Source organism: Thamnophis elegans, chromosome 7 (assembly GCF_009769535.1).
Source record: "Thamnophis elegans isolate rThaEle1 chromosome 7, rThaEle1.pri, whole genome shotgun sequence".
NCBI lineage: Eukaryota > Metazoa > Chordata > Lepidosauria > Squamata > Colubridae > Thamnophis > Thamnophis elegans.
The window spans coordinates 5,319,838-5,344,784 of NC_045547.1; the positions used below are offsets into that span (position 1 = coordinate 5,319,838).

Below are 24,947 nucleotides of genomic sequence, written 5' to 3' on the forward strand. Positions count from 1 at the left end.
GGGTGGTTGAAGCATGTAAGCTATAATTGCCTTCACAAAGAAGAAGGGGAGACCTTCACAAAAAGCCAGCAAAGAACTCCTGAAAACTTCTTACAATGCTTGTGGTGACCACCAAAGCTAATCAATTCCCAAAAGTATTTCTTGAGAAGTCTTGCTTTATGGAAAAGACGAACTTCTCTTCAGTTTGTTCCTCCATAAAGCCATTTTGGAAGACAGAGGAACTCTTCAGGAACCCTGGGGAACTTTGAAGCTTCTGGAGAACTTTGTGGTTGTCTAGAAGACGTTCTTGAATGAGTTCTATCTTCCCCAGCCCGGTGAGAGAAGAGCTCCCTTGAATAGCTCAGCTTCTGTTGACTTTCAGGACACCTCTTTGTCGTTTATGGAAGTAATTTTCAGGATTATTATTTTTTCCAATTTTCCTGTCTGGTCCACAGCCCTGGGCTAGACCAAATAGTTTGACCCTGACAAACAGTTAACCAAAACACACAGAAGCTGAGTCATCATCATGTTCTGTATATTTCCTTTTCTTTTCTAGTTTGCCGGCGAGCTGAATAATTTTGTCAAGGAGCAAAACCTGAAAGATCTCAGAGTCTGGACCAGCCATCTAAAGAGGACAATACAAACAGCAGAAGCTCTTAATCTGCCCTACGAGCAGTGGAAGGCTTTGAATGAAATTGATGCTGTAAGAACCTCTTTTTTTCTTTAATTGCAGAACTAGCTGATAACCCAGGTATTGCCCGGGTATTTATTTATGCTAATCCTGTATTAGGCAGGAGAAGGAATGAATTATATCCATAGTGTTCAGTGAAAGTAATGCTGGAACACACACACACACGAATCTGGATCCAAAATGCACACTATTACTGTCAAAAGTACTGTGATTTGACGCTATTGATACAATTTATTCCTTTTCATTTGAGCGGCCCAGGCATTCCAGAGTTATGCTGGAACACACACACACACACACACACACCGAGGGGTATTGGGTGTCTTAGCCCCACAGTATTTGTTTCCAGAGAGTACCGTATTTTCACCCATATAACCCGCGGGTTATATGCGGTTTTTACATGCACAGCGCCCCCCTGCGGGTTATATGCGTGGGCGGGGTATACGGAAAATATTTTGCACGACGGAGGCTTGCACAGGCTTCTTTCTCCGTTTCTTCCCCCACCCCGATCTCAGCTGTTTCCTTCTCCTCCGTTCCTTTCCTCTTCCCCAGCTTGCGCAGGCTTCTTTCTCCGTTTCTTCCCCCCCCCATCTCAGCTGTTTCCTTCTCCTCCGTTCCTTTCCTCTTCCCCAGCTTGCGCAGGCTTCTTTCTCCGTTTCTTCCCCCCCCCCATCTCAGCTGTTTCCCTTCTCTCTTACTCGTCGCGGGTTATATGCGTGGGCGGGGTATACGGAAAATATTTTACACGATCCCGAAAACCCGCGGGTTATTCGCGTGGGCGGGTTATTTGCGTGGGCGGGTTATATGGGTGAAAATACGGGTAAGTCATCTGTGTACCAAGTCATTTTAGCGGCCCAGGCGTTCCAGAGTTATGTTGGAACACACAGCCATTTTTATATATGGATATATACAGAGATATAGAGCTATAGAGATAGATAGATAGATAGATAGATAGATAGATAGATAGATAGATAGATAGACAGACAGACAGACAGACAGACAGACAGACAGACAGACAGACAGACAGACGACAGACAGACAGACAGACAAAAGGGTATTGGTGGGAAAAGCTGTCATTCTCCCCATCTCTCTGTCTCTCGAAAAAGAGACCCTCCTCGTTTTCCAAGGAAGGATTGAGAAGAATTGGCTGACGCCGCTTCTGTTATTGTGAAAGAAAGGCCCCTTCGTTTTCCTGTCCGTTCTGAGTGTGAGAATTAAGTTTCCACTCAGTCTGTAAACACAAGATAAGAACAAAGGTAGACAGGTGCAGAAACAAAGCCAGCCTGCTTGGAGAGAGGGGACAAGGAGTCCTTATCTAAAATTGGAAGGAAAAAAGAATGCAAGAGAGAACTTGGAACTTGTTTTGACATAGCAGGAGTGGCCAAATCTGGCAACTTTTAAGACTTCAACTCCCGGAATTCCTCAGCCAGCCAATTGATCTGAATAACCAGGGTGTTTATGTAGAAATCTAGGAGTTGAAGGCCCCAGAGATGGAAATTATCCAGCTAGGGAAACAGACTGGTTTTGTACCAACTGGCAGAGACACGCTAGGATAGGGCTGTCCAACCTTGGCAAGTTTAAGACTTGTGGACTTCAGTTCCCAGAATTCCCCAGCCAGGCATGAAAATACAGTAGATGTTGAATTTTTTTTTTTGAGTTATGGCTGCTGAGCACATCTGTTGTAAAGATTGGCAGAATTTGGGGAAAGGGCTATAAGGTGGATTTCTTATTCTCCTTTTCCTCCTCCTCTCCTTCTCTTTCTCCTTTTTTCTTCTCCTATTCTCCTCTTCCTTTCTTCTTCTTCTACTACTACTACTACTACTACTACTACTACTACTACTACTACTGCGCTCTGGAATGAACACCCCGCAGGGATTCGGACCCTCACCTCTCTCCAGGCCTTCCAAAAAGCCGTCAAAACCTGGCTTTGCCGGCAGGCCTGGGGGTGATGAGTTCCCTCCCCTCTCGACATGTATGGTTGTGCGACTGTTGCTTACTTTTATTATTTGTATTTCATTTTTTTATGTTCCCCTTTTTCCCCCTTGAATTGTTCGCCGCCCTGAGTCCTCCCGGAGAAGGGCGGCATACAAATAATAAAATTCTATTCTATTCTATTCTATTCTATACTACTACTACTACTACTACTACTACTACTACTACTACTACTACTACTACTTTCCCCCCTCCTCCTTATCCTTCATCACCATCATCTCTTTCTTCTTATAGGGGGTGTGTGAAGATATGACTTATGATGAAATCAAAGAAAAATATCCGGAAGAATTTGCTCTACGCGACCAAGATAAATATTATTACCGCTATCCATCTGGAGAGGTTTGTGTTTTGGCACACCAAGAGTGTTTTTAACCTGAAATTGGGAGCCTGGCGTCTCCTCCCCCCCCCCCCCCCCATGGCTCTTGGGCCAATGTTGGAATTATTAAAACATAGCTATGTACAGGGAATCCTCGGCTGACACCCTCATTTAGCAACTATTCGAAGTTACGCCTGCGCTAAAGAAAGTGACTTAGAACTGGTCCTCCTATAGGTAGTCCTCAATTTACGACCACAATTGGAGCCAAAATTTCTGTGCCTAACTGAGACATTGGTTAAATGAGTTTTGCCTAAGTGAATCACCTCAGATTTTAAGTTAGTAATGTGGTTGTTAAGTGAAATACCACATATTTTAAGTTAATAATGTGGTTGTTAAGTGAATCACCCAGATTTCAAGTTAGTAATGTGGTTAAGTGAATCACCTCAGATTTTAAGTTAATAATGTGGTTGTTAAGTGAATCACCACAGAATTTAAGTTAATAATGTGGTTGTTAAATGAATCACCTCAGATTTTAATAATGTGGTTGTTAAGTGAATCACCACAGAATTTAAGTTAATAATGTGGTTGTTAAGTGAATCACCACAGAATTTAAGTTAATAATGTGGTTGTTAAATGAATCACCGCAGATTTTAAGTTAGCACTGTGGTTGTTAAGTGAATCTGGCCTCCCCATTGACTTTGCTTGTCGGAAGGTCTCCAAAGGGGAATCACATGATCCCGGGACCCTGCAACCATCGTAAATACGAGTCAGTTGCCAAGCATCCGAATTTGGATCACGAGGATGGTGCAACGGCCGTAAGTGTGAAAAACAGACGAGGACTCCCTGTACTAAAGGAAGCCAGGAAATTCCTCTTACAGGACCCAAGATTGCCCATTTCTGGCACTGCATCGTTTTTGCTTCCTCTAATCACGGATCTCCAGCCTTCAGCTTGGCCACTTTTAAGACTCATAAACTTCAATTCCCAGAATTCCCCAGCCAGCCGATTCATCTCATTAACCAGGGCGTTTCTCTAGAATTCTGGGAGTTGAAGTCCACAAGCCTTAAAAGTAGCCAAGGTTGGAGATCCTTGATTTGCAGCTCCTTGATGTCGGCCGAAAAACAAACGTGTTTCTCTTGGTCCTCTTTCCCCTCCCCCCCCTCCCCCCCTTTTCAGTCCTATCAAGATCTGGTGCAGAGACTGGAGCCGGTGATCATGGAGCTGGAAAGGCAGGAAAACGTCCTTGTGATTTGCCATCAGGCCGTCATGCGTTGCCTTTTGGCTTACTTCCTCGACAAAAGCGCAGGTGGGTCTCTCGGCGCACTGCAACTCCCGTGACGGAGGGATGGGAGAAATGAATTTTAGGATGCGTGTTGGGGTGAGTGGATAGGGAACTGACTCCCACTCACCCAAGCAGAGGAGAAAGTTTCAAGCAGGGCCTGTAACCGAAGACGTTAGTTGCACCAGAAGAGAAATGTTTTGCAAATTTGGAAGAAAAAAAAAAACACCTTTGGGATTTCCTCTAAGGTGCATTTTTTGCAGGAGGAAACTTGACTTCCTTCTTTTTTTTTCCTTTGGAAGATGTTTCGCTTCTCATCCAAGAAGCTTCTTCAGCTCCAACAGGATAGTGGTGAACGGAATGATTTATACTCCTTGCAAACAGCTGTTCGTTTGCATCCTTTTAAAGGGTCCTTGAAGCACTTGGAGGTTTATCTCTGTCCTCAGGGTCACCTGAGTGGTGCAAATGGTTCCTGTAGTCTGCAATTTTTTTTCCTCTGGAAATCCATTCCTCCTCCCACACCACTCAAAGGGTGTCCATCCCAAATTATAGAGCTAAAAGTCTGTAGAGATTCTCAGTCCTCCAGGTCATGGTTGTCCCAAAGGTGCTTTTTCAGGAAGTAACGGGACTTTCTTGTTTTTTCTTCTTTTCAAGACGTTTTGCTTCTCAACCAAGAAGCTTCTTCATCTCCTGAAAAATCTTTGGGATTTCGAGGGTGTGTTGTTTTTTCCCCCTCCCCAAACAGGACAATTTCAACACCCAGAGTTGAAGTTTGAAAAAGGGGTGGATTAAAAGGGAGTGTAGAAGCAGGATTGGGGTGGGTGGGTGGGTGGGTACCATTTGTGGCTCTGCGTAACGTGAATCCGGTCGATCACTTTTAATCCTTTATCTTTATGTTTGCCTTTCAGAAGAAATGCCCTATCTGAAATGCCCTCTCCATACAGTACTGAAATTGAGTCCTGTGGCTTACGGTGAGCAAATACGTTTCATAAGGGAAGGGCTGTGTTCAAATCAGGCACCTGAGGCTGTTGGGGTGGTCACAGATAGTCCTTAACTTACAACCATTCGTTTTGTGGCCCAAGTTACAAAAGCACTGGAAAACGTAGTTTGTTAGAGTTTGTTGCAGGAAAATCAAATCGAAAAAGCACACACAGATAACTTTCAACTGGATTCATCACCTTCTTTCTATACATAAGAATAGATGAATACATGTACAATACTAACAGGTGGTTCTTCCAAGTAAACACAAGGCAGGAGAGTTACAGGCAAACACAAGCAATTAGTTTCATTTCAGCAGACAAGCCCAGACTGACTGCTAGTTTACTTCTCGGAGCAGCAGACGGCTTAAGTTTCTGTTTCAATTCCCTGCACAGACTCAGATCTGTTTAAGCTCCCGTTGGCTGACTTTGTTGCTATGCCTATTCATTGGCTTGATCTTGTTCCCATGTCTCTCCCAGTCATGAATATTTTAACAGTAACTTATTACCGTTTTTTCACACTTACGGCCATTGCCTCATCCCTCATGGGTCACCTGATCAAAAGTTGGATGCTTGGCAACTGGTCCGTATTTATGACGGCTGCTGTGTCCCGGGGTCACGCGATCCCCTTTTGCGATCTTCTGACGAGCAAAGTCAAGGGGGGGGGGATTCGCTCAATGACCGTGCTTACTAATTTATCAACTGCTTTGGTTTATTTGATAACTGCGCCAGGAAAGGTCGTAAAAGGGATCAAAATTCCCTTGACAGCTGTCTGGCTTAGCGAACAGAAATCTCAGGCTCCATTATGGCCGTAAATTGAGGACTATCTGTATGGGAAACTTGACTGGGGAATTCTACCAAGCTACAAAGGAAGAATCAAGAAGTGGGCTGTTTAGCAAGAAAATTGAGGGTTTACTGCCTTCTCTTCTCCATCTTTTTACTCTTATCTTTGAGTTCAGATAAGATTGAAGGCTGCACGAATCAATTTAGCAGTGATTGCATAAGCCCCGATCAATACCCCATAATCCTATCTTAGTTTATTTGCATTCCGATCAGGTACTTTAGCCCAGGAAAAGTGCCCTGTGCCTCATTCCCTATTTGTTCTACTCATTTTTGGCAAAATAACCAGCGTTATCACAGAGCAGTGCATATAAAGCTCTCGGGATTCTTCCCTGATTAAAAAATAAACAAAAAATAACTGCGGCTGTTGTTAACACTTTTCCCTGGATTTAAATATCCTTGCTTTTGCTCTCTGGCGTCCTTGAAGGACAAAAGGCTTTTCCTAGACTCCGTTTTGAACCCCCTGCTGGTTCAACGTTGCTTCTTAAGAATTAATTGCCCAACTGATTTGAGTTACATTAAATACCCCCACCCCACCCCAAGTACTTGAGCCTGTTTTGATCTCATCATCGGATTAAATCAGCGGAGCAGAAGTGCTGACATGTTCCTCATCCTGCCACATCCTTCTTTCCTCTCTCTCTAAGGTTGCCGGGTGGAGTCCATCTATCTGAACGTGGAAGCTGTGAATACTCACCGGGACAGACCAGAAGTGAGTGCTAATGGCTTGTTAAGGGGCCATTCTCTTCCCCCCATGCCCCATTCAAACACAACTCTTGCACTCATAGTACAGACACCTGTTGAGTAGCGGGATTCAGCCGGTTTGGCCCGGTTCGAGAAAAATGATTGTTAAATTACTGGCTGGCCCTGCCCCTTCTAGCAATTCCCCACATGCCCCCTTTTGGCTCCTAGCGGGGTGCAGGAAGCTGAGTGCTGCCTGTCACACCCCTGGCCACACCCACCACGCAACCATTCATTAGGGCAGAGAACCGGTTGTTAAATTATTTGAATCCCACCACTGCACCTATTCTCCAAAAATGTTCAGCACCGCATCCCCTTTCTTACCCTGCGAAGGATCAGTTGTTGGTTTTTCCAGCTGCAGGGCTGGAAATCTTATTTACATCCCTGTTACTCATCATGCCTTGGTAAGGCCAGACTTGAAGTACTGCATCCCGTTTTGGTCGGCGCAATGTAAAAAAGATGGTTAGGAGACTGGAGGCTAAAACATACAAAGAACGGTTGCAGGAACTGGGCCTGGCTAGTCTAGGGAAGAGAAGGACCAGGGGAGACAGGATTGCAGTCTTCCAATATTTGAGGGGGCTGCCACAGAGAGGAGGGGGTCAAGCTATTTTTCAAAGCACCTCAAGGCAGGACAAGAAGGAACGGATGGAAACTAATCCATGGGAGACACAACTTTGAATTAAGGAGAAATTTCCTGGCAAAGAGGACAATTAATCAGTGCAACAACTTGTCTCCAGAAGTTGTAAATGCTCCAACACTGGAAAGCTTTAAGAAAAGATTGGATAACCATGAAATGATTTAGGTCACCTAAGCATATCTAAAATCCTGACACACACACACACACAAACGTGACATATAATTCTTACTTTATTCAAAAAGTAAACTCTAATCACACGGAGGAAGCCTAAAAGGTCACTAACTTGGTTTAAACAAGGTTCAAATTGCCCCCATTAAAAATCAAGTTGCCTCCCCTATGGGGCCTGGGCCCCACATTGGGAACCACTGATTTAGGGTCTCCTGCCTAAGCAGGGGGTTAGACTAGAAGACCTCCAAGGTCCCTTCCAACTCTTGTTATTCTAGTCTAATCTATCACTGTGGCCAGTTAAATAAGGAATAAAAATTGATTAAATCAAAGGCTTCTTTCTGTGGCTTAAAGCCAGGCTGTGCTCCTTTAAGATGACCTGCATTCAACAGCTTACCAAGGCAGGAATTTGGAGCTGAAAAGGCAAGCTTTAAACTGGGTTTGGCATAAAACAAACTGGGCATTATGCAAGGCTTTAAAAGTGTTGGTAAAGATAAGACAGTGGACAGATTTGATGATCTGTGGTTTCACTTTGCTGCCCTTTTGTGAAACATTTCCCTCAGTGAAAGCAGCCGATTCTCAACGATCAAATGTCATCGGCTGTTTATTTATTCTTCTCAAATTTATTTTTAAATTTGTATGCAGCTTATCTCACTTCACTAGGCGCTAAGCGTTTCACTAGGCAAAAGGCTGTTGGCTTCCATCCCACGTTTTGTAGGTTAAAAGAGGGTCTCAAGTTTAATTGAACGTTGATTTCGGTCTGGCTCCGCCTTCCTCTTTAGTCTGACTCCACCTCCTTTTGGGATTGGCGTGGGGGGGGGACCTCTGTCGGGATCAAACCATGATCTCAGACCTCCCAATTTCCCCAAATCTTTCCATCCTCTTCCTCTGCCTGGAAAAGCCAATAAAATTGGTTCTTCTTGGGCAGGGGGTCGGCAACCTTAAACACTCAAAAGAGCCACAAAGGTCCTAACCGGAAGCGCCCCCACCCCAATTCAATTCTGGAGCCAACCCGAAGTCCGATTTCCCCACCATAGAGTCTCCTCCTAGCACAGTGTCCTTTTTCCTCTGCTGACCGGAAGTCCAGTTCCCCCACCATAGAGTCTCCTCCTAGCACGGTGTCCTTTTTCCTCTACCCGTCCTAACCAAAAGCCCTATCAATTGTGGAGCCAACTGGCGACAGGGAGCCGCAGCAGAGGGATGAAAGAGCCACATGCGGCTCCAGAGCCGCAGGTTGCAGACCCCTGTTCTTGGGCTTCTCAAATCCCATTTCCTACGTCAGGCTTGGAAAGTCCCTCAGAGGTCATCTAGCCCAACCCTCTGAGAAAACAAATACCCCTTTTTGTTTTCGCTTTTGAGTGCATGACGGCGAACCGATGATCCTGTTTTTTTTTAAATGCTCTCTTATTGTTTTTCTTCATAGCTTTCATCTCCCTTTATTTTATTGTTATTTTTCTTATCTTTCTCTCGCTCCGATCTAGGATGCAAAGAAGGGACCTCACGCGCTCATGCGGCGCAATAGCGTGGTCCCTCTGGCAAGTCCAGAACCCGTCAAAAAACCTCGCATGAACAGATTTGAGGAACATGCCGCCGCTTCGGCTGCCTTACCAGTCCATTCCTGCCTCTCTCCCGAAGGCCCCGTCCAGCTTCCCGGACAAGTTGGTTCTTTTTTCTTTTGTTGTTGTTGTTGTGTTTTTGTGGTGGTGGCTGATGATGTGTCGTAACTTTCAGCATGCCTGACCGTCCCCTTTGTGTGACGTCTTAAGGAGGCCGTGCTCGGTCTTGCTTAATTTTTGTTTGAACGGGTTGGACAGCTCAGGACACTTCTCCTCGCTGACCTTCTCCTTGGAGGGTTCAAATGTTCTCGGCTAGCTAACCCAACTAACTAACTTGCACGTGAGGGTGTGAGTGGCTTAACCTCGATTGGGCGAGCCCTTGAGTTGCCACGGAAATCAGTCACGCCGAACGTAGACAGTCCTTGACTTACAACCAAGAGGGCGGCCAGAATTTCTGTTGCTAAGGTGAAGCGTTCCTGATTTTGCAACCCTTTTGGCCACAGTTAAGCGAACCGCTGCCATTTGTTAAGCGAGTCACTGCTGCGGATGAGCGAGTTGTTGCAGTCGTTAAACGAATCAGGCCGTCGTTAAGCAAATCTGGCTCTTCCCCCATTGACTCGTCTTGCCAGAAGCCATCTGGGAAGGGCACAAAAAAATAGCAATCACACAACCCTGGGATGCTGCATTAGTCATAATTATGTGCTACTCTGTTTCCCCCCCTCAAAATAAGACCCAGCTGGAAAATACGCCCTGGTATGATTTTTCAGGATGCTTGTAATATAAGCCCTACCCCTTAAATAAGCCCCAGTTAAGATCATCAACCAAATGGATACATTCAGTACCATATTTCCCCAAAAACAAGACCTAAATGGAAAATAAACCCCTCATGCATCTTTTGGAGCAAAAATTAATATAAGACCCGGTTTTATTTTCGGGGAATCGGGGTAACTATTAAGCATTTAAAATTTGATCATATGACCATGGGGAATACTGCTGCTACTTGCAGTTGTAACTACAAGGATTGGTTGTAAATTCCTTTTTTTTTCCGGCACCGTTGTAATTCCGAAGGGTCACTAAACCAGATGGTCGGAAGTCGAGGACTGCCTATAATCCCAGAGAGTCGTGTTTTTTTTGTCCTTGAATGTTTTTGTTGAACATGCGTTGAAGAATGTTTTGATTTGGTTTGCATGTTGCTTTTAAACCGTCCACGCTCTTAAAGTTGATTAACGATTTCCACTAACCATTCTCAAAAGATGTGGCACGACAAAACCGCGCTCGACTAAAGCGCGCCCGATTAAAGCGCGTCGCTGACGTCATCAGCAGGGCGGCAACAGCGAGCGCGGAGAAAGAAGGGCGCTTTAAATAGCGCTTTGAAAGCAAGCCGATTCAAGTTAAGGTTAGGGTTAGCTTTAGGGTTAGGTTTAGGGTTAGTTTAGGGTTAGGTTTAGGGTTAGGATTAGGTTTACTGTTAGGTTAAGGGTTAGGTTTAGGGTTAGGTTTAGGGTTAGGTTTAGGGTTAGGTTAAGGGTTAGGTTTAGGATTAGGTTAAGGATTAGGTTAAGGGTTAGGGTTAGGTTTAGGGTTAGGTTAAGGGTTAGGGTTAGGTTAAGGGTTAGGTTTAGGATTAGGTTAAGGGTTAGGTTAAGGGTTAGGTTTAGGGTTAGGTTAAGGGTTAGGTTTAGGTTTAGGGTTAGGTTTAGGGTTAGGTTAAGGGTTAGGTTTAGGGTTAGGTTTAGGATTAGGTTAAGGGTTAGGTTAAGGGTTAGGTTTAGGGTTAGGTTTAGGGTTAGGTTAAGGGTTAGGGTTAGGTTTAGGATTAGGTTTAGGATTAGGTTTAGGGGGGTTGGGGTTAGGTTTAGGGGTTAATTTTAGGTTTAGCGTTTACAGCGTGCTTTTTTCTCCGCGCTGTTGTCGCGCTGTGATGACGTCAGCTACGCGGTTTCATCGAGCGCGCTTTAGTCGAACGCGGTTTTGTGGTGGAACCCTCAAAAGATTCTTAGGCCGTTAGATTGTCTGTAGAGATTCTCCGGCATCCAAAGGTGCTTTTTGCAGGAGGCAACTGGACTTTTTGAGGCTTTCTTTGAAGATGTTTTGCTTCTTGGATGAGAAAGGAAATGTCTTCAAACGAAGGAAAAAACCCCAGAAAATCCCTGAAAAAAGCACCTGATTAGGAGCCAAGAATTTCAGGGGCACCTGATCAATTCCCGATGGAGGAAAATATTTGTAGCTCAGGGTTGAAATGAGGAATCCTCGGTGCTCTCTGAGCTTGGTGGTTTTCTTGCAGACGTTTCATGACCCAACGAGGTAACATCATCAGTGTTAGTAAGGAGTGTGATTTGCTTCTATTACTCCCTTTTAGCGCTGATGATGTTCTCTAGTTGGGTAATAAAACGTCTGCAAGAAAACAACCAAGCTCAGAGACCACCAAGGACCCCTTCTCAAATCGATTACTAGTCAGTATTTATTTTTGGGGGGGGGATCTTTTGAGACCACCAAAAGGAGGGCATCTCCATTAAAAACATGGCCGCCTGTGTTTTATACATTGAAAAATCCCCCAAAAGGAACATTTTTGCATTCGACCGCTGATGGGCTCCATGACCCTCAAACTGGAGAAAGTCTGCAAATGTTTTCGTCTGTTGGGTTGTAATCTCTGTCCCAAGGCTATCTTAGAGGGCTAAAGGAAGAAGATTGTCCTGACGCGACCCATTCTCTTTATTTTTTAAATGGGAAAGGTTAGAACAATTTTTCTGTGTTTCTGCCGGATAGGGAGCAATACAACTGGCCTGGCCTCATTCTAAACTGCAGAGTTTTGAAACTTGAGCCATTTTATGAGGGGTGGACTTCAATTCCCAGAATCCCCCAGCCAGCCATGCTGGCTGGGGGATTCTGGGAGTTGAAGTCCACCCCTCTTAAAATGGTCGAAGGCAGCCTGAAACTATCTCAATTAGCAGCCATGCTGGCTGGGGGATTCTGGGAGTTGAAGTCCACCCCTCTTAAAATGGCCAAAGGCAGCCTGAAACTATCTCAATTAGCAGCCATGCTGGCTGGGGGATTCTGGGAGTTGAAGTCCACCCCTCTTAAAATGGTCGAAGGCAGCCTGAAACTATCTCAATTAGCAGCCATGCTGGCTGGGGGATTCTGGGAGTTGAAGTCCACCCCTCTTAAAATGGCCAAAGGCAGCCTGAAACTATCTCAATTAGCAGCCATGCTGGCTGGGGGATTCTGGGAGTTGAAGTCCACCCTTCTTAAAATGGCCGAAGGCAGCCTGAAACTATCTCAATGAGCAGCCATGCTGGCTGAGGGATTCTGGGAGTTGAAGTCCACCCCTCTTAAAATGGCCGAAGGCAGCCTGAAACTATCTCAATTAGCAGCCATGCTGGCTGGGGGATTCTGGGAGTTGAAGTCCACCCCTCTTAAAATGGCCGAAGGCAGCCTGAAACCATCTCAATTAGCAGCCCTTGTTCGAAAAGACTCCTAATTGCTGGTTTTTCTGTTATTTTGGTGGTGCTTCTCCATGCTCAAAGCTTGATGCTGAATCAGCTGGTTCAATGTCTCTTGATTGATCTGCTTCCACCCCCATCGCTTCCCATCTGGGCTGCCATTTCCTGATTGCTAATCTTTCATGAGCCTTCACTGATTCCTTTCCCTTTATTTTATTTCTTTTCTCTCTTTTTTCCTTTTGTCTCTTTACAGCCATTACTGGGGAAGGCTTGCCTGTAAGTAACTCTTTTTCTTTTTTTTTTTTTTTAGTGTTGGTGGTGTTGCTTTAACTTATTTTGTTGCTGCCTCTGGCTGGCTGTGTCTCTGTTTCTTGCTCACTTATTAAATTTATATGCCACCCATCTCACTGATACGGAGACTTTTGGCTCTACTGCCACAAGCATCCGTGCTAAGCTTTTGATTTTCCATCTGGCTGTTGCATTTCTGTCATTAATCAATAGAAAATAATTTCCTGTTTTCATGCACCAAGAGAATAGTACTTTTAGACTAGGATAGCGGATAGATAATGATAGATGGAGAGAGAGAGAGAGAGAGAGAGAGAGAGAGAGAGAGAGAGAGATGATAAATAGGTGGGTGGATGGATGGATGGATAGATAGATACATAGAGATAGATAGATAGATGATAGATAGATAGATAGATAGATAGATAGATAGATAGATAGATAGATAGGGATGGATGGATGGATGGATGGATAGATAGATAGATAGATAGATAGATAGGGATGGATAGATAGATAGATAGATAGATAGATAGATAGATAGATAGATAGATAGATAGATAGATAGATTGATTTGGACAGACAGACTGACAGGTATGGATGGATAGATAGATCAGATAGATAGATAGATAGATAGATAGATAGATAGATAGATAGATAGATAGATAGATAGATAGATAGATAGATAGATAGATATGGACAGACAGACAGACTGACAGGTATGGATGGATAGATAGTTGGATAGATAGATCAGAGAGAGAGAGAGAGAAAGAAAGAAAGAAAGAAAGAAAGAAAGAAAGAAAGAAAGAAAGATAAGACTGACTGACTAACTAACTAACTATTGCAGCAGACTCAAACAATGGGGAGGTTGGGGAGGAACCTGGGCCAGTCCTGGAGTCTGGGGAAGGCTCTGATGAGGGCTCCGTGTCGGAGGCAGAGATGGGGCGAGGGCTGTCTGACAGTTATCAGCTGTCTTTGGAGTCGGAGATTAGTGGGGCAAAAGAACAGCTGGAGCCTGTTCCCAATGTGCACATGTGCAGAGCTGCCAGGAGACAAGAACAGCTAAGGAACAAGGGCTGACTCGGGAGTAAAGGCACAGGTGGACGGTGAATGGCCCCTCCCATTGGAAATAAAAGAGGAGCGAAAGGGGAGTGGAGTTTGCAGGAGACAATCGGTTCAATTCATTAGGGTCAAGATTTTTTCATGACTCTCAGAGATTCCTTGCCAAGTATTTTCTTGTATTCTCTTGGAAGTTATCGGCCTGGCAGCTCTCCAAGCCTGATAAGGTCTGTGGTTGTAAATTCACCCTTGAAAGACTGTTTGCTGGGACTTTGCTGGATGTGAATGAGAGGAATTCACATGAGCTTAATAAAAAGGGGTTTTTTGTCGGGACAAGGAGTCTGCTTCGTGATTTTGAGAAGCCTAAGTCAGAACATAGACAGACAGATAGTTCCTAGACAGATGAGATAGATGGATGGATGGATGGATGGATGGATGGATGGATGGATGGATGGATGGATGGATGGATGGATGGATGGATAGATAGATAGATAGATAGATAGATAGATGATGATGATAGATGATAGATAGATAGATAGATAGATAGATAGATAGATAGATAGATAGATGATAGATAGATAGATAGATAGATAGATGATTAGCAAAAACAATAGCCATGTAGCCCCTCCCCCCTAGTTCTTTATAGCCCTCAAAGCAATTTATAGTCAGCCTATTGCCCTCAAACAATCTGAGTCCTCATTTTACCGACCTCGGAAGGATAAAAGGCTGAGTCAACCTTGAGCTGGTCAGGACCGAACTCCTGGCAGTGGGCAGAGTTTGCCTACGATGCTGCATTCTAACCACTGCGCCCACCAAGGGAGATAACCTTTCTTCGCTTAGCAAAAGAAACGTCATAAGTCGAGGACTAACCTGCATTCCTGTAATGCGGCACGGGAAGTTAAGAAACCAAATTTTCTTTAGAATCAATCCTTCCCAGCGTCTTTTCCTCGGCTAGCAAAGACGAGGCTTTGAGACCTGGCTTAAAGGTAGATCTGGAAGCCAAATTTAATGTTGGAGTGCTGGTGACCCATCCACATCCCCACTTTGAGCAGACGCTGGGGCAAGCCTCTCCCCCCCACCCACGAAGGGGGTCCCATCTCTTTCATCCCCTCCTTGTCTTTGTTCTTCTTGTACTGAAATACAGATGTGGGTTGTTCAGCTTCACTCGTTTTTCCCCCCAAAAGGAGTTTGCTGTGTTGTGTCTGGCATTTGGACTTGGCTCACTTCTTTGTCTTGAAGTAACAGGTGTTGCAAACATTTTGGGTTTCTCTCCTTCCCTCCCTCTCCTCTCCCTGACCTCCTCTCTCCACCCCTCCCCTTTTCCCTCCCTCTCTCACCTTCTCTCCTTTCTCTCCTCTCTCTCCTCCTCCTTTCCCCTGCCTTCTCCATCACCCCTCTCCTCCTTTTCCCTCCTCTCTCTCCTTCCCTCCCCACTCCCTTCCTCTCCCTGACCTCCTCCCCTCCTCTCTCCACCGCTCCCCTTTTCCCTCCCTGTCTCACCTTCCCTCCTTTCTCTCCTTCTCTCTCTCCTCCTCCTTTCCCCTGCCTTCTCCATCACCCCTCTCCTCCTTTTCCTTCCTCTCTCTCCTTCCCTCCCCTCCCCTCCCCACTCCCTTCCTCTCCTTGACCTCCTTTCCTCTCTCCACCCCTCCCCCTTTCCCTCCCTCTCTCACCTTCCTTCCTTTCTCTCCTTCTCTCTCTCCTCCTCCTTTTCCCTGCCTTCTCTATCACCCCTCTCCTCCTTTTCCCTCCTCTCTCTCCTTCCCTCCCCTCCCCACTCCCTTCCTCTCCTTGACCTCCTCATTTCCTCTCTCCACCCCTCCCCTTTTCCCTCCCTCTCTCCCCTTCCCCCCTTTCTCCTCTCTCTCCCCTTCTCCCTCTCCTCCTTTCCCTTGCCTTCTCCATCACCCCATTCCTCCCTTCCCCTCCTCTCTCTCCTTCCCTCCCCTTTTCCTTCTCCTCTCCCCTTCCCTCCTCTCACTCCTTCTCTCTCCCTTCCCATTTTCCCCTGTCTTCTCCATCTCCTTTCCTCCCTTCCCTTCTTATCTGTCCTTCTCTTTCCTCCCTGCTTCCCACACCTTCTCCATCACCCCCTCTCCTCCCTTCCCCTCCTCTCTCTCCTTCCACTCCTCTCGGGGGGTTGTATCGTAGGGGTCCTTGTTGCTCTCTAAGCCTGGCGGTTTTCTTGCAGACGTTTTCATTATCAAGCTAGTTGTAACTTCATAAGTTTTACGTCAGTAGGGAAGAAGCTTTGAAATGCAATCAATTGTCTGCAGAAAGATGGTTTGACTGTTTTGTAGAATTCGGTCCAAGAGACATGGAAAAGCTAACCTTTGGTGCAGAGGACAGGAAACTTGCATGAACATCTAACCATCTTTTTTTTTTCTCCTGGCTTCGTTTCACGCCCCTTCTCTAGATAACTTTCCTCACCGTGACTCTGCCTGTGTCTTCTGCATGTTGAGTTCTAGTTCTGCTTCTCCTCCCTTTCCTCCAAACCCAAAGCCACCGTTCTCACGTTGCTCCTCTTTCTCCCTTTGTCGGCAGAACTTGAACCCTCCACACAACCAACCTTGAGGATCTCTTTTTCGGCGGGAACGTCGGGAATCGCGGGTGGAAGCCAAAGCGCCAGGCCAACCCTCCATCTCCGCAAACTTGCCGTCTGCTCCACAACATCTCCAGTTCGACTCCAGTTGATTTGTTGATGATCTCCCATCGCTGGTTTACCTTGCCTTCTTGGACTTAAGAAAACGGAGCGGCGGAAGGAGGAAACACCAGAGAGAGAGAGAGAGAGAGAAATAAAGAGAGAGAGAGAGATGAAGGAAAAAATAAAGGAAAAGGAAGAGACTATTTCATCAGCATATAAACTGTGGATCTGAACCTGATTTTAAAAGCGGGATTCTGTTTTGTTTTTTTCCCCATCTACTCCAACTTGATAGACTCCAGCAAGCATCAAAGTGCTCCTGGGTGTTGTTGTTGGTTATTATTCTGTTAGTTTTTTTTTTTTAAGCAACGAGTTTGCCTTTGAGAAGATTACAGTGCTCATCCCAGCAGGGTTAGGGTCAGCCTAGGTGGGCTTGTAGCTAAGACAGAGGCGAGAGGGGAGATGAAAAGTCTTCTCTTAACATTTACCAGTCTGTTCCATCTCTTCATTTCCACCTTAGACATGCACTGAGAAGAAAGGATTCTCCCTGAATTTTAGCTGTCCTTGCAAGCTGGTCCAAGACAGCCCGATCAGTTGCTCCCACACAGGCAGAGAAGAGAGAGGGGGGGGGGGCAAAAAACAATTGTGAAAAGTTGTTTTAGTTCCACAAGCTAAAGCGCACAAACTTTTGCAAACGAGAGCCTCTCGTTCCTTCTAGGGGATTGCATAACCAGTTCTGTCCCGCAACATCTGCAGGGTCATCCACAGGGACTACATCCTGGTGCTGCTTTGGGATATATGTGTGTGTTTGTGTGCGTGAGTGTGGGACACGACACTTTGCACTTGGCTTCTTTTCTAGGGTGGGTGTGGGGACTTCCCACGCAGGCAAGACCCCCCCCCCAGCCCATTTTTTTTAAAAAGTCCGGTGTTAAAGAGATGCACTGGTCGTCTTTTCAGACCTCTGTGTGTGTGTGTGTGTGTGTGTGTGTGTGTGCCTTCCCCCCTTTGTGTGTGTGTGTTTGTGTGTTGACTTGTGGGAAGGTCTGTTTGAAGACCAGCGAAGTTGTAAGATGCCTCTTTTATGTTACAAGCATCTCGCGGTGCAAACAGGGTATGTTCCTATCGACTGACGAATGAGCCCCCCGCAACCGAGTCTCTTGTAGATATCTGCAAATTGACAGCTGGCAAAGGCTGGGTTTTTCCCCCAGCTTTCCACTCTTGTTTTAGCCACAAGAAACGGTTTCTCACGTTTGAGGCTCCACTGTGTATCCAGCATAAATCTGCAGGTTTTTCATATCATCAAGGAAAGGGAGACGATTCCAAGTTTTGTTCTAATGTGCGGCCAATAAAAGCCATGCGGCGGAGAAGGGCTGATGTAGCCCAACGCATTAAAGTAGCTGCGTTAGGAGCAAAGTTAAGGTTAGTTTCATTCAGGTGGATTGATTTATTATGGGCCCCCAGGGACACCCTTCTCCTTTTTGTTTTTTTTTTTAATTCAAATAACTATTCTTAGTAGTGGTAGGGTTATTATTTTAAAACGATCATTTTTGCTAGTTTTAAAGGACATCTGAGTAAATAAGCTTGCTTTCCTTTATAACCTGAATTTATCCTGGCGACTTTTCTCAGCCGTTCTCCTGTTTCCCAGGTAGGCTCCTCAAATTCTCAGTCCTCAATTCGACAGCGGGCTCAAATAAAATGGAACGCTTAAAAAACAAAATCCAACGTTATTTAAAATAGTCCAAAGTAACGAGGTCTTTGGGAAACTTGATGTCCTCGGTGCGAATTTGGGTCATCGGGCGCGTCGCCACAAGTTGATCAAGCCAACAGGATGATGATGATGATGATGATGTGTGACTTAACAAAAGTAACAGTAGCCGGGTTTCGAACGCAAGCCCTCTTTTTAAGGCTGAACTGATCTGCCAAAGCAACCCTGGAAAAGCTGGCCAGGATGAGATAAGAGCTGGATAAGATGAGCTCTCCAAGGCGGGATGGTGGCAGGGCGATGGAGGTGATTTTATTTTCCAAATAAAGGATTGTTTGACCCAAGGCCTCTTAAGTGTTGACTTGCTAATCTGAGATGGTTTAGATGTTTATAATAAGACTCCATCGATTGGAAATGAGGGGACCGATGGGCCCTTTATGACTGGGGGACTTCAACTCCCAGAATTCCTGAGCCAGCCATGTCTGGCTGGCTCAGGAATTCTGGGAGTTGAAGTCCCCCAATCATAAAGGGCCCATCGGTCCCTTTATTCCTGGTGTAAATTTTTCTGTTAAGGTGTAACTTGTTTTAATTTTGTTTGGGTTTTTTTAAAACATTTTTTTAAAAATTTTGAATGCTTTCAGGGCCTTGCATGCGCCCGAGCATACAATATTGATCTCTTTCCCCGCTCTCCCTTTTAAAAACCCCGGGTGTGAATGGCTTCATTTCACACCTTGGAAATATTTCCTTTTGAAATCCTGAGTCAAAATCGAGCAAATGGATGCCAAACCAAAACTTAAGCTTTCCCATCCTCCCTTCTCCCTCATCCCTCCTGGACAAATTGCATTTTGCAATCGAGGTTTCAGGCCAATTGTTTTCTTACAAAATGCTTCCCACCTTGAAAGAGATTAAAATAAGGAAATGGGGGAATGATAAGGATGTGTTTCTCACCTCTCTGGGGCGCAGAAATCTCAATGAGCGAAAGGGATTTTTCCTGTTTGAAAGGAGGCAGAAAGCTTGAAGGGCTGTTAATTATTGTGGGATTGTGTATTATTGTGGGATTGTGTGGGGGAGTTTGTGGTTGCAGGGAGTGGGGAACAAGAATGGGGCATGGCACAGAAATCGCATTTAAATGCCATTTAAAATCGTAGCAATGATTATTCCTCTAGTTGGGCTTTTTTCCCATCTCTGATACTTGAAGTTAGATTTTTTTTTTTACCATTTGTAAGAGCAAAAGGCTATTTATTTATTTAATTTCGCAAAACCACAGAGTCTTCCACCCCCCTTTTTTCCCCCCCCCCCGGTCTTCATAAACTTTGTATTGAAATTTTTGTGTGTCTCTACGGGATGATTTTTAATCTTATTTCTTTCCCCTCATCCCTGAAGGTGAAGAGCCAAGTGCAGCTTATAAAAGGACTGCCTTTTTTTTGGAAATTTGTATATTTTGCAATTGCCGGACCAATTAAAAAATGCCATCTTTAACTAAAAGCTATCGGAATGGAGAGGGGTTTTTTTTTGTTCATCGAATTTCTCCTCTGTTGAGGATATTGGACAATGGGCATGAATTGGGTGGGATCGATCGGTCTTTAGAAGCCGAGATAAGTATTTACACATCATAATTTTATTTGGGCCATGTCAACTTCTGGCCAGAATTGGGTATGTCTAGTTCAAGGATCAGCAATCCGCAGCTCTGGAGCTGCATGTGGCTTTTTCATCCCTCTGTTGCGGCTCCCTCTCGTTCAAAATATGTGTCACAATGTGTGATTCCTGCCGGCACGTGATTTATGGAGTTTTTTGACCCCCAGTAGGCCAACTATGGATAAATCCAAGAAGAAAAAACTTTCAGAAGAAAACAGAACATTTAATTCAACTACATATACTAGTTTTGTGGCCGCTTGGGAAATAGTCAGGCATGAGAAGGTTTTTGTGGCTCTCTTTTCTGTGGGAAACGGGTCCAAATGGCTCTTTTAGAGTGTTTTAAGGTTACCCCTGGTCTAGTTTAATGAAAAGGTTAGGTCTCCTCCGGATTCCATCTGCCAGCCAATGTCGGCTGGCGACTCCCCGGGGGAGAGCCTTCTCTGTTGCAGCTCCGGCCCTCTGGAACGAGCTCCCTGTCGAGATCCGGACCCTTACTACCCTCCCAGCCTTCCACAAAGCCACCAAGTCCTGGCTGTTCCAGCAGGCCGTGGGGTCTGAGAAACATCTACCTCCACGGAAATTGTGAATGTTGGCTTTGTTTTTAATATGTTGTCTTTGTCTAGTTTCCCCCTTTCCCTTGTCTTTTATGAGCCGCCCGGAGTCCTCCGGGAGTGGGCGGCATACAAGACAAATAAATAAAATAAATAAATAAATAAATAAATGGATGACTAGGGGTAACATGATAGCAGCGTTCCGATATCTCAGGGGCTGCCATCTCAATTATCAGAAAAATGAGTTGCAGGATCAGTTTCGGGACTGATGATAGGAATGGTCACTCCGTCCCATTCTTCAACAGGGAGCCGAGATCCGAACTGTTTGCTTAAGTCTCGGTTACCATCTTTCATCCCAAGGGCTGTCTTTTTTTTTATTTATTTTTTTGGCAGGACAAAGAGTTCCTTCAAAGGTATTTTCGATAATCTTCCAAAATAAGAGCATCTTTGCTCTCCATAAATCTTTGCTGATCAAAGCTGGGTTTTAAAAGCAAGTTATGTTTTTACAACTGGAATTTTCCAGTAAAGCAAACCGAAAGACCCAACACATCCCAGAAATAATTAAAAAGAAAAAAAACAGGTGTCCTCTACAACATGCAATGTAAGACCTGCAACAACCACGATAGCCATAGCACTTTAGACTTATATACCACTTTACAGTGCCTTGCAGTCCTCTCCAAGCAGTTTTACAGAGTCAGCCTCTTTCCCCCAACAATCTGGGTCCTCATTTTACCCACCTCCGAAGGATGGAAGGCTGAGTCAACCTTGAGCCTGGTTAGATTTGAACTGTTAAATTTCAGGCAGCCGGCAGGCAGCAAAAGTTGCCTGCAGTGCTGCACTCTAACCACTGCGCCACCAAAGCTCTTGTTCCTCTTATAATGAAAATAGATATAGCTCTTAGACTTATATACCGCTTCATAGTGCTTTTTAACCCTCTAAGCAGTTTTACAGAGTCAGCCTCTTGCCCCCAACAATCTGGGTCCTCATTTTACCCACCTCTGAAGGTATGGAAGGCTAAGTCAACCTTGAGCCTGGTGAGATTCGAACTGCCAAATTGCAGGCGATGGAAGTCCACAAGTCCTAAAGTTGCCAAGCTTGGACACCCCCTGTGTTTTACATCACGCCCCCTTCCCACTTGAGGTTTCAACTTTTGAAGGTTTAGATTACTGATAGTCTTGGATTATGACCACATTGGAACCAGCATTTCCATGGCTAAGCGAAGTGCCTGTTGAATGAGATTCTCTTGATTTTGCAACCTATTATATTTGCCAGGGTTAAGCAAATCATTGTCCTTGTTAAGCAAATCTTTAAGCAAATCCAGCGTCTCCCATTGACTTTGCTTGTTGGAAGCAGGCAAGGAAAGTCGCAAATAAAGAGTTCCCAGATCCTCGCCCTTGTCATAAATCCACCTTGATTGCCAAGCACCTGAATTTTGATCACGTAACCATGAGGATGAATATAATAAGGGGAATACATATTTGATCTTACATGTATTAACTGTAGCCAGAATTGTATTTGTACAACAGTGGAAAAGTGTAGAGATTCCTACAGATGAAAATGTGATTAAAAAAAAATAAGAGAACGTGCAGAAACGGATAGATTAACACTTGCAATTAAGGAAAAGGAACAAACCGAATCCTCTTTGACTTGGGATTTATTTTATCAATGGTTCGCTAACAAAAACAGACGTTCAAAATATGGAAAAATAAGAAAAAGGTCAATGAAACAAGGGAGGTTTGTTAAGATAGAAAAGGAAATACCATGATTGTTATTTTTATTATTATAGAATTAATATCTTTGTAATGAACATCCTTGTAAGCACCATAATTATTATTTTTTTAAGCTAGTTGTACCCAGACAAAACACTTAAAAAAAATACATGATAGCAGTCTTCCAATATCTCAGGGGCTGCCACAAAGAAGAGGGAGTCAAACTATTCTCCAAAGCACCTGAGGGTAGAACAAGAAGCAATGGGTGGAAACTAATCAAGGAGAGAAGCAACCTAGAACTAAGGAGAAATTTCATGAAAGTGAAAACAATCAGTGGAACAACTTGCCTCCAGAAGTTGTGAATGCTCCAACACTGGACATTTTTAAGAAGACGTTGGATAACCATTTGTCTGAAGTGGTGTAGTGTTTCCTGCCTAAGCAGGGGGTTGGACTAGAAGACCTCCAAAGGTCCCTTCCAACTCTGCTATTCTATTCTATCCTATCCCATTAATTGAAAATGTAATTTTTATATGTTAAAATTTTTTTTAAAAAACTTTATTTAAAAAAGGATGCTGCAGTGGCCATAAGTTTAAGCCCTAAGTCACTTTTTCAGGCTCTTGCAACTTTGGCTACTAAACTAATGGTCATAAGTTAAGGACTATGTGTAGAACGTAGATGGGAGATCTCTTGGAGACTCCCCAGGATAAACTAGGAAGTTGGGGAAAAAATATAACATCCTGGAAGAACAGTAGCCACTGTTACAAGGAAAAAAGTGGAGGCGTTTATGTAAACATCGAAAACTGAAGCTAACTCAAGGGAGTTTTTATTTACTCAAAAGGTAAGAGAGGTTTATTGTGACCGGCAAAGATTATTAATTTAGGGAAATGACCAGTCTCGGGAAGCTTGATTTGTTACTGTAACCTCACAACTCCAGAAAGCAGATCCTCATTTTGCTTTTCTGTGTGATGGATCAGACCATTCCCCATCAGCCACAGGGAGCGATGAGGGCTTGTGGGAATCGTAGTCCAATTTAAAAAAACACCTGTGAGTCTGTTTTGTGGAGAGGAGTAACAGCCACGCCATGAACCCAGTGTCAAAGGAGAAGAGACTGCAGGATATTGTACCTGTGAAGTCATTGTTTAAAAAATGAACAGGTGAAATTGAAGCAGGAGCCAGCAGTGTGATAAAACAGCTAAAAAACATTTTGCTGAAAGGAGAATGGAATGGAATAGAAATGAATGGAATAGGAATAGGAATAGGGCAGAACAGAACAGGTCCAGGAACAAGAACAAGGAGGAACGGAATGGAACAGAACAGAATAAGAATAGAAATGGAATGGTTGGGGTTAGGGATAGGGATAGGAGAGGATAGTACAGGAGAGGATCCAGAACAGGAACAAGAAGGAATGGAATGGAACGGAACGGAGGAGAACAGAATAGAAGAGAATAGAGTAGAATAAGAATGGATATGGAATGGATTAGGGATAGGGATAGCACAGGAGAGGACAGAACAGGACTGGGAAAAAGAACAAGAAGAACGGAACAGAACAGAATAGAATAAGAATGGGAATGGAATGGATTAGGGATAGGAATAGGATAAGATAGGATAGGACAGGATAGGATAGGACTGGGAACAAGAATCAGAACAGGAACTAGAACAGAACAGAATAAAAGTTGGAGGGGACCTTGGAGGTCTTCTAGTCCAACCATATTCCCCAAAAAGTCAAGACATCTTACAATTGTCGAAGGGGAGAAACATTATGCTGGCTGGGGAATTCTGGGAATTGAAGTCCACACATCTTCAAGCTAGAATTCAACCTTGGACAACTGACCCACTCAAGATCAAGAAGAAACTGTCTCACAAATGAAACTCCATGGCCCTGTTTGAATAAGGACTAGTGACATTGTTTGGGTTCGAATAGGCAAACACAAACCAGCCAACGCCTTGGACCAGCGAGAGATCTTAACTCTTGAGGGAAAAGCTGTTCAAACTTTCCTTGTTTTTTTTCCTCCTGAGAGTCCTCTTGGTTGTCTTGTGTGAAGTGTTACCTCATAGCTATTTTGAATTCTTTCTTTAGATAGAAAAAAAACCTTCCTTAGAGGCAGCCAGTGAGTGCACCCTTAATAAAGCATCTGCAGCAATGCTTTCGGTTTTAGCCCTCCGGAGCCTTCAGGAGGCTTCCGTGAAGGCTCCGGAGGGCAAAAACCGACTCTACGGGCAAACAGGAAGTTCAGGAAAGGACTTCCGGTTTGCTCGTAGGGCCAGTTTTAGTCCTCCGGAGCCTTCAGGAGGTTTCCCTGAAGGCTCCGGAGGGCAAAAAACGACTCTACGGGCAAACAGGAAGTTCAGGAAAGGACTTCCGGTTTGCTCGTAGGGCCGCTTTTAGCCCTCGGGAGCCTTCAGGAGGATTCCCTAAAGGCTCCGGAGGGCAAAAAGTTCCTGAAGCCTCCGGAGGGCCTCTGGGGGGGAGGGAGTGGAGGAGGCTGTTTTCTCCCTCCCCTATAAAGTCTCTGCAGCCTGGGGAGGGCGAAAAAACCATGCCAAAGTGGGGGGGGCAGCTGTGGTCATGCGCACATGCGCATTGGGATCATGTGCATAGCATTATGGATGTGGCACGCCCTCGCACGATCCCCCTGCGCTCCCACTCCCCGCTTTTGGAACGGGAGCCAAAAACGGTTCGCCATCGCTGTGTTAGGGTTAGCAAAAAGGTTAGCCATCTCCACCTTATTCCACTTCAGACAAATGACAGTCCAATCTCTTCTTAAC

General features: G+C 44.8%; 1 protein-coding gene across 2 annotated transcripts in view; it reads left to right on the forward strand.

The window, feature by feature from the left end:
• The window catches only part of PFKFB3 (6-phosphofructo-2-kinase/fructose-2,6-biphosphatase 3), a 42,290-nt gene extending 23,660 nt beyond the window's left edge, over window positions 1-18,630 (forward strand). Inside the window, exons 9-15 of one of the 2 annotated variants that reach the window (XM_032221228.1) lie at window positions 536-682; window positions 2,894-2,998; window positions 4,150-4,279; window positions 5,161-5,223; window positions 6,714-6,778; window positions 9,091-9,267; window positions 16,485-18,630. In XM_032221228.1, coding sequence (XP_032077119.1) covers window positions 536-682; window positions 2,894-2,998; window positions 4,150-4,279; window positions 5,161-5,223; window positions 6,714-6,778; window positions 9,091-9,267; window positions 16,485-16,517 — 720 coding nt within the window. In that variant the 3' untranslated portion in view covers window positions 16,518-18,630. The remainder of the gene's footprint in view (window positions 1-535; window positions 683-2,893; window positions 2,999-4,149; window positions 4,280-5,160; window positions 5,224-6,713; window positions 6,779-9,090; window positions 9,268-16,484) is intronic. The other variant, XM_032221229.1, reaches the window with a different exon arrangement.
• The last annotated feature ends 6,317 nt before the right edge of the window (window positions 18,631-24,947 follow it).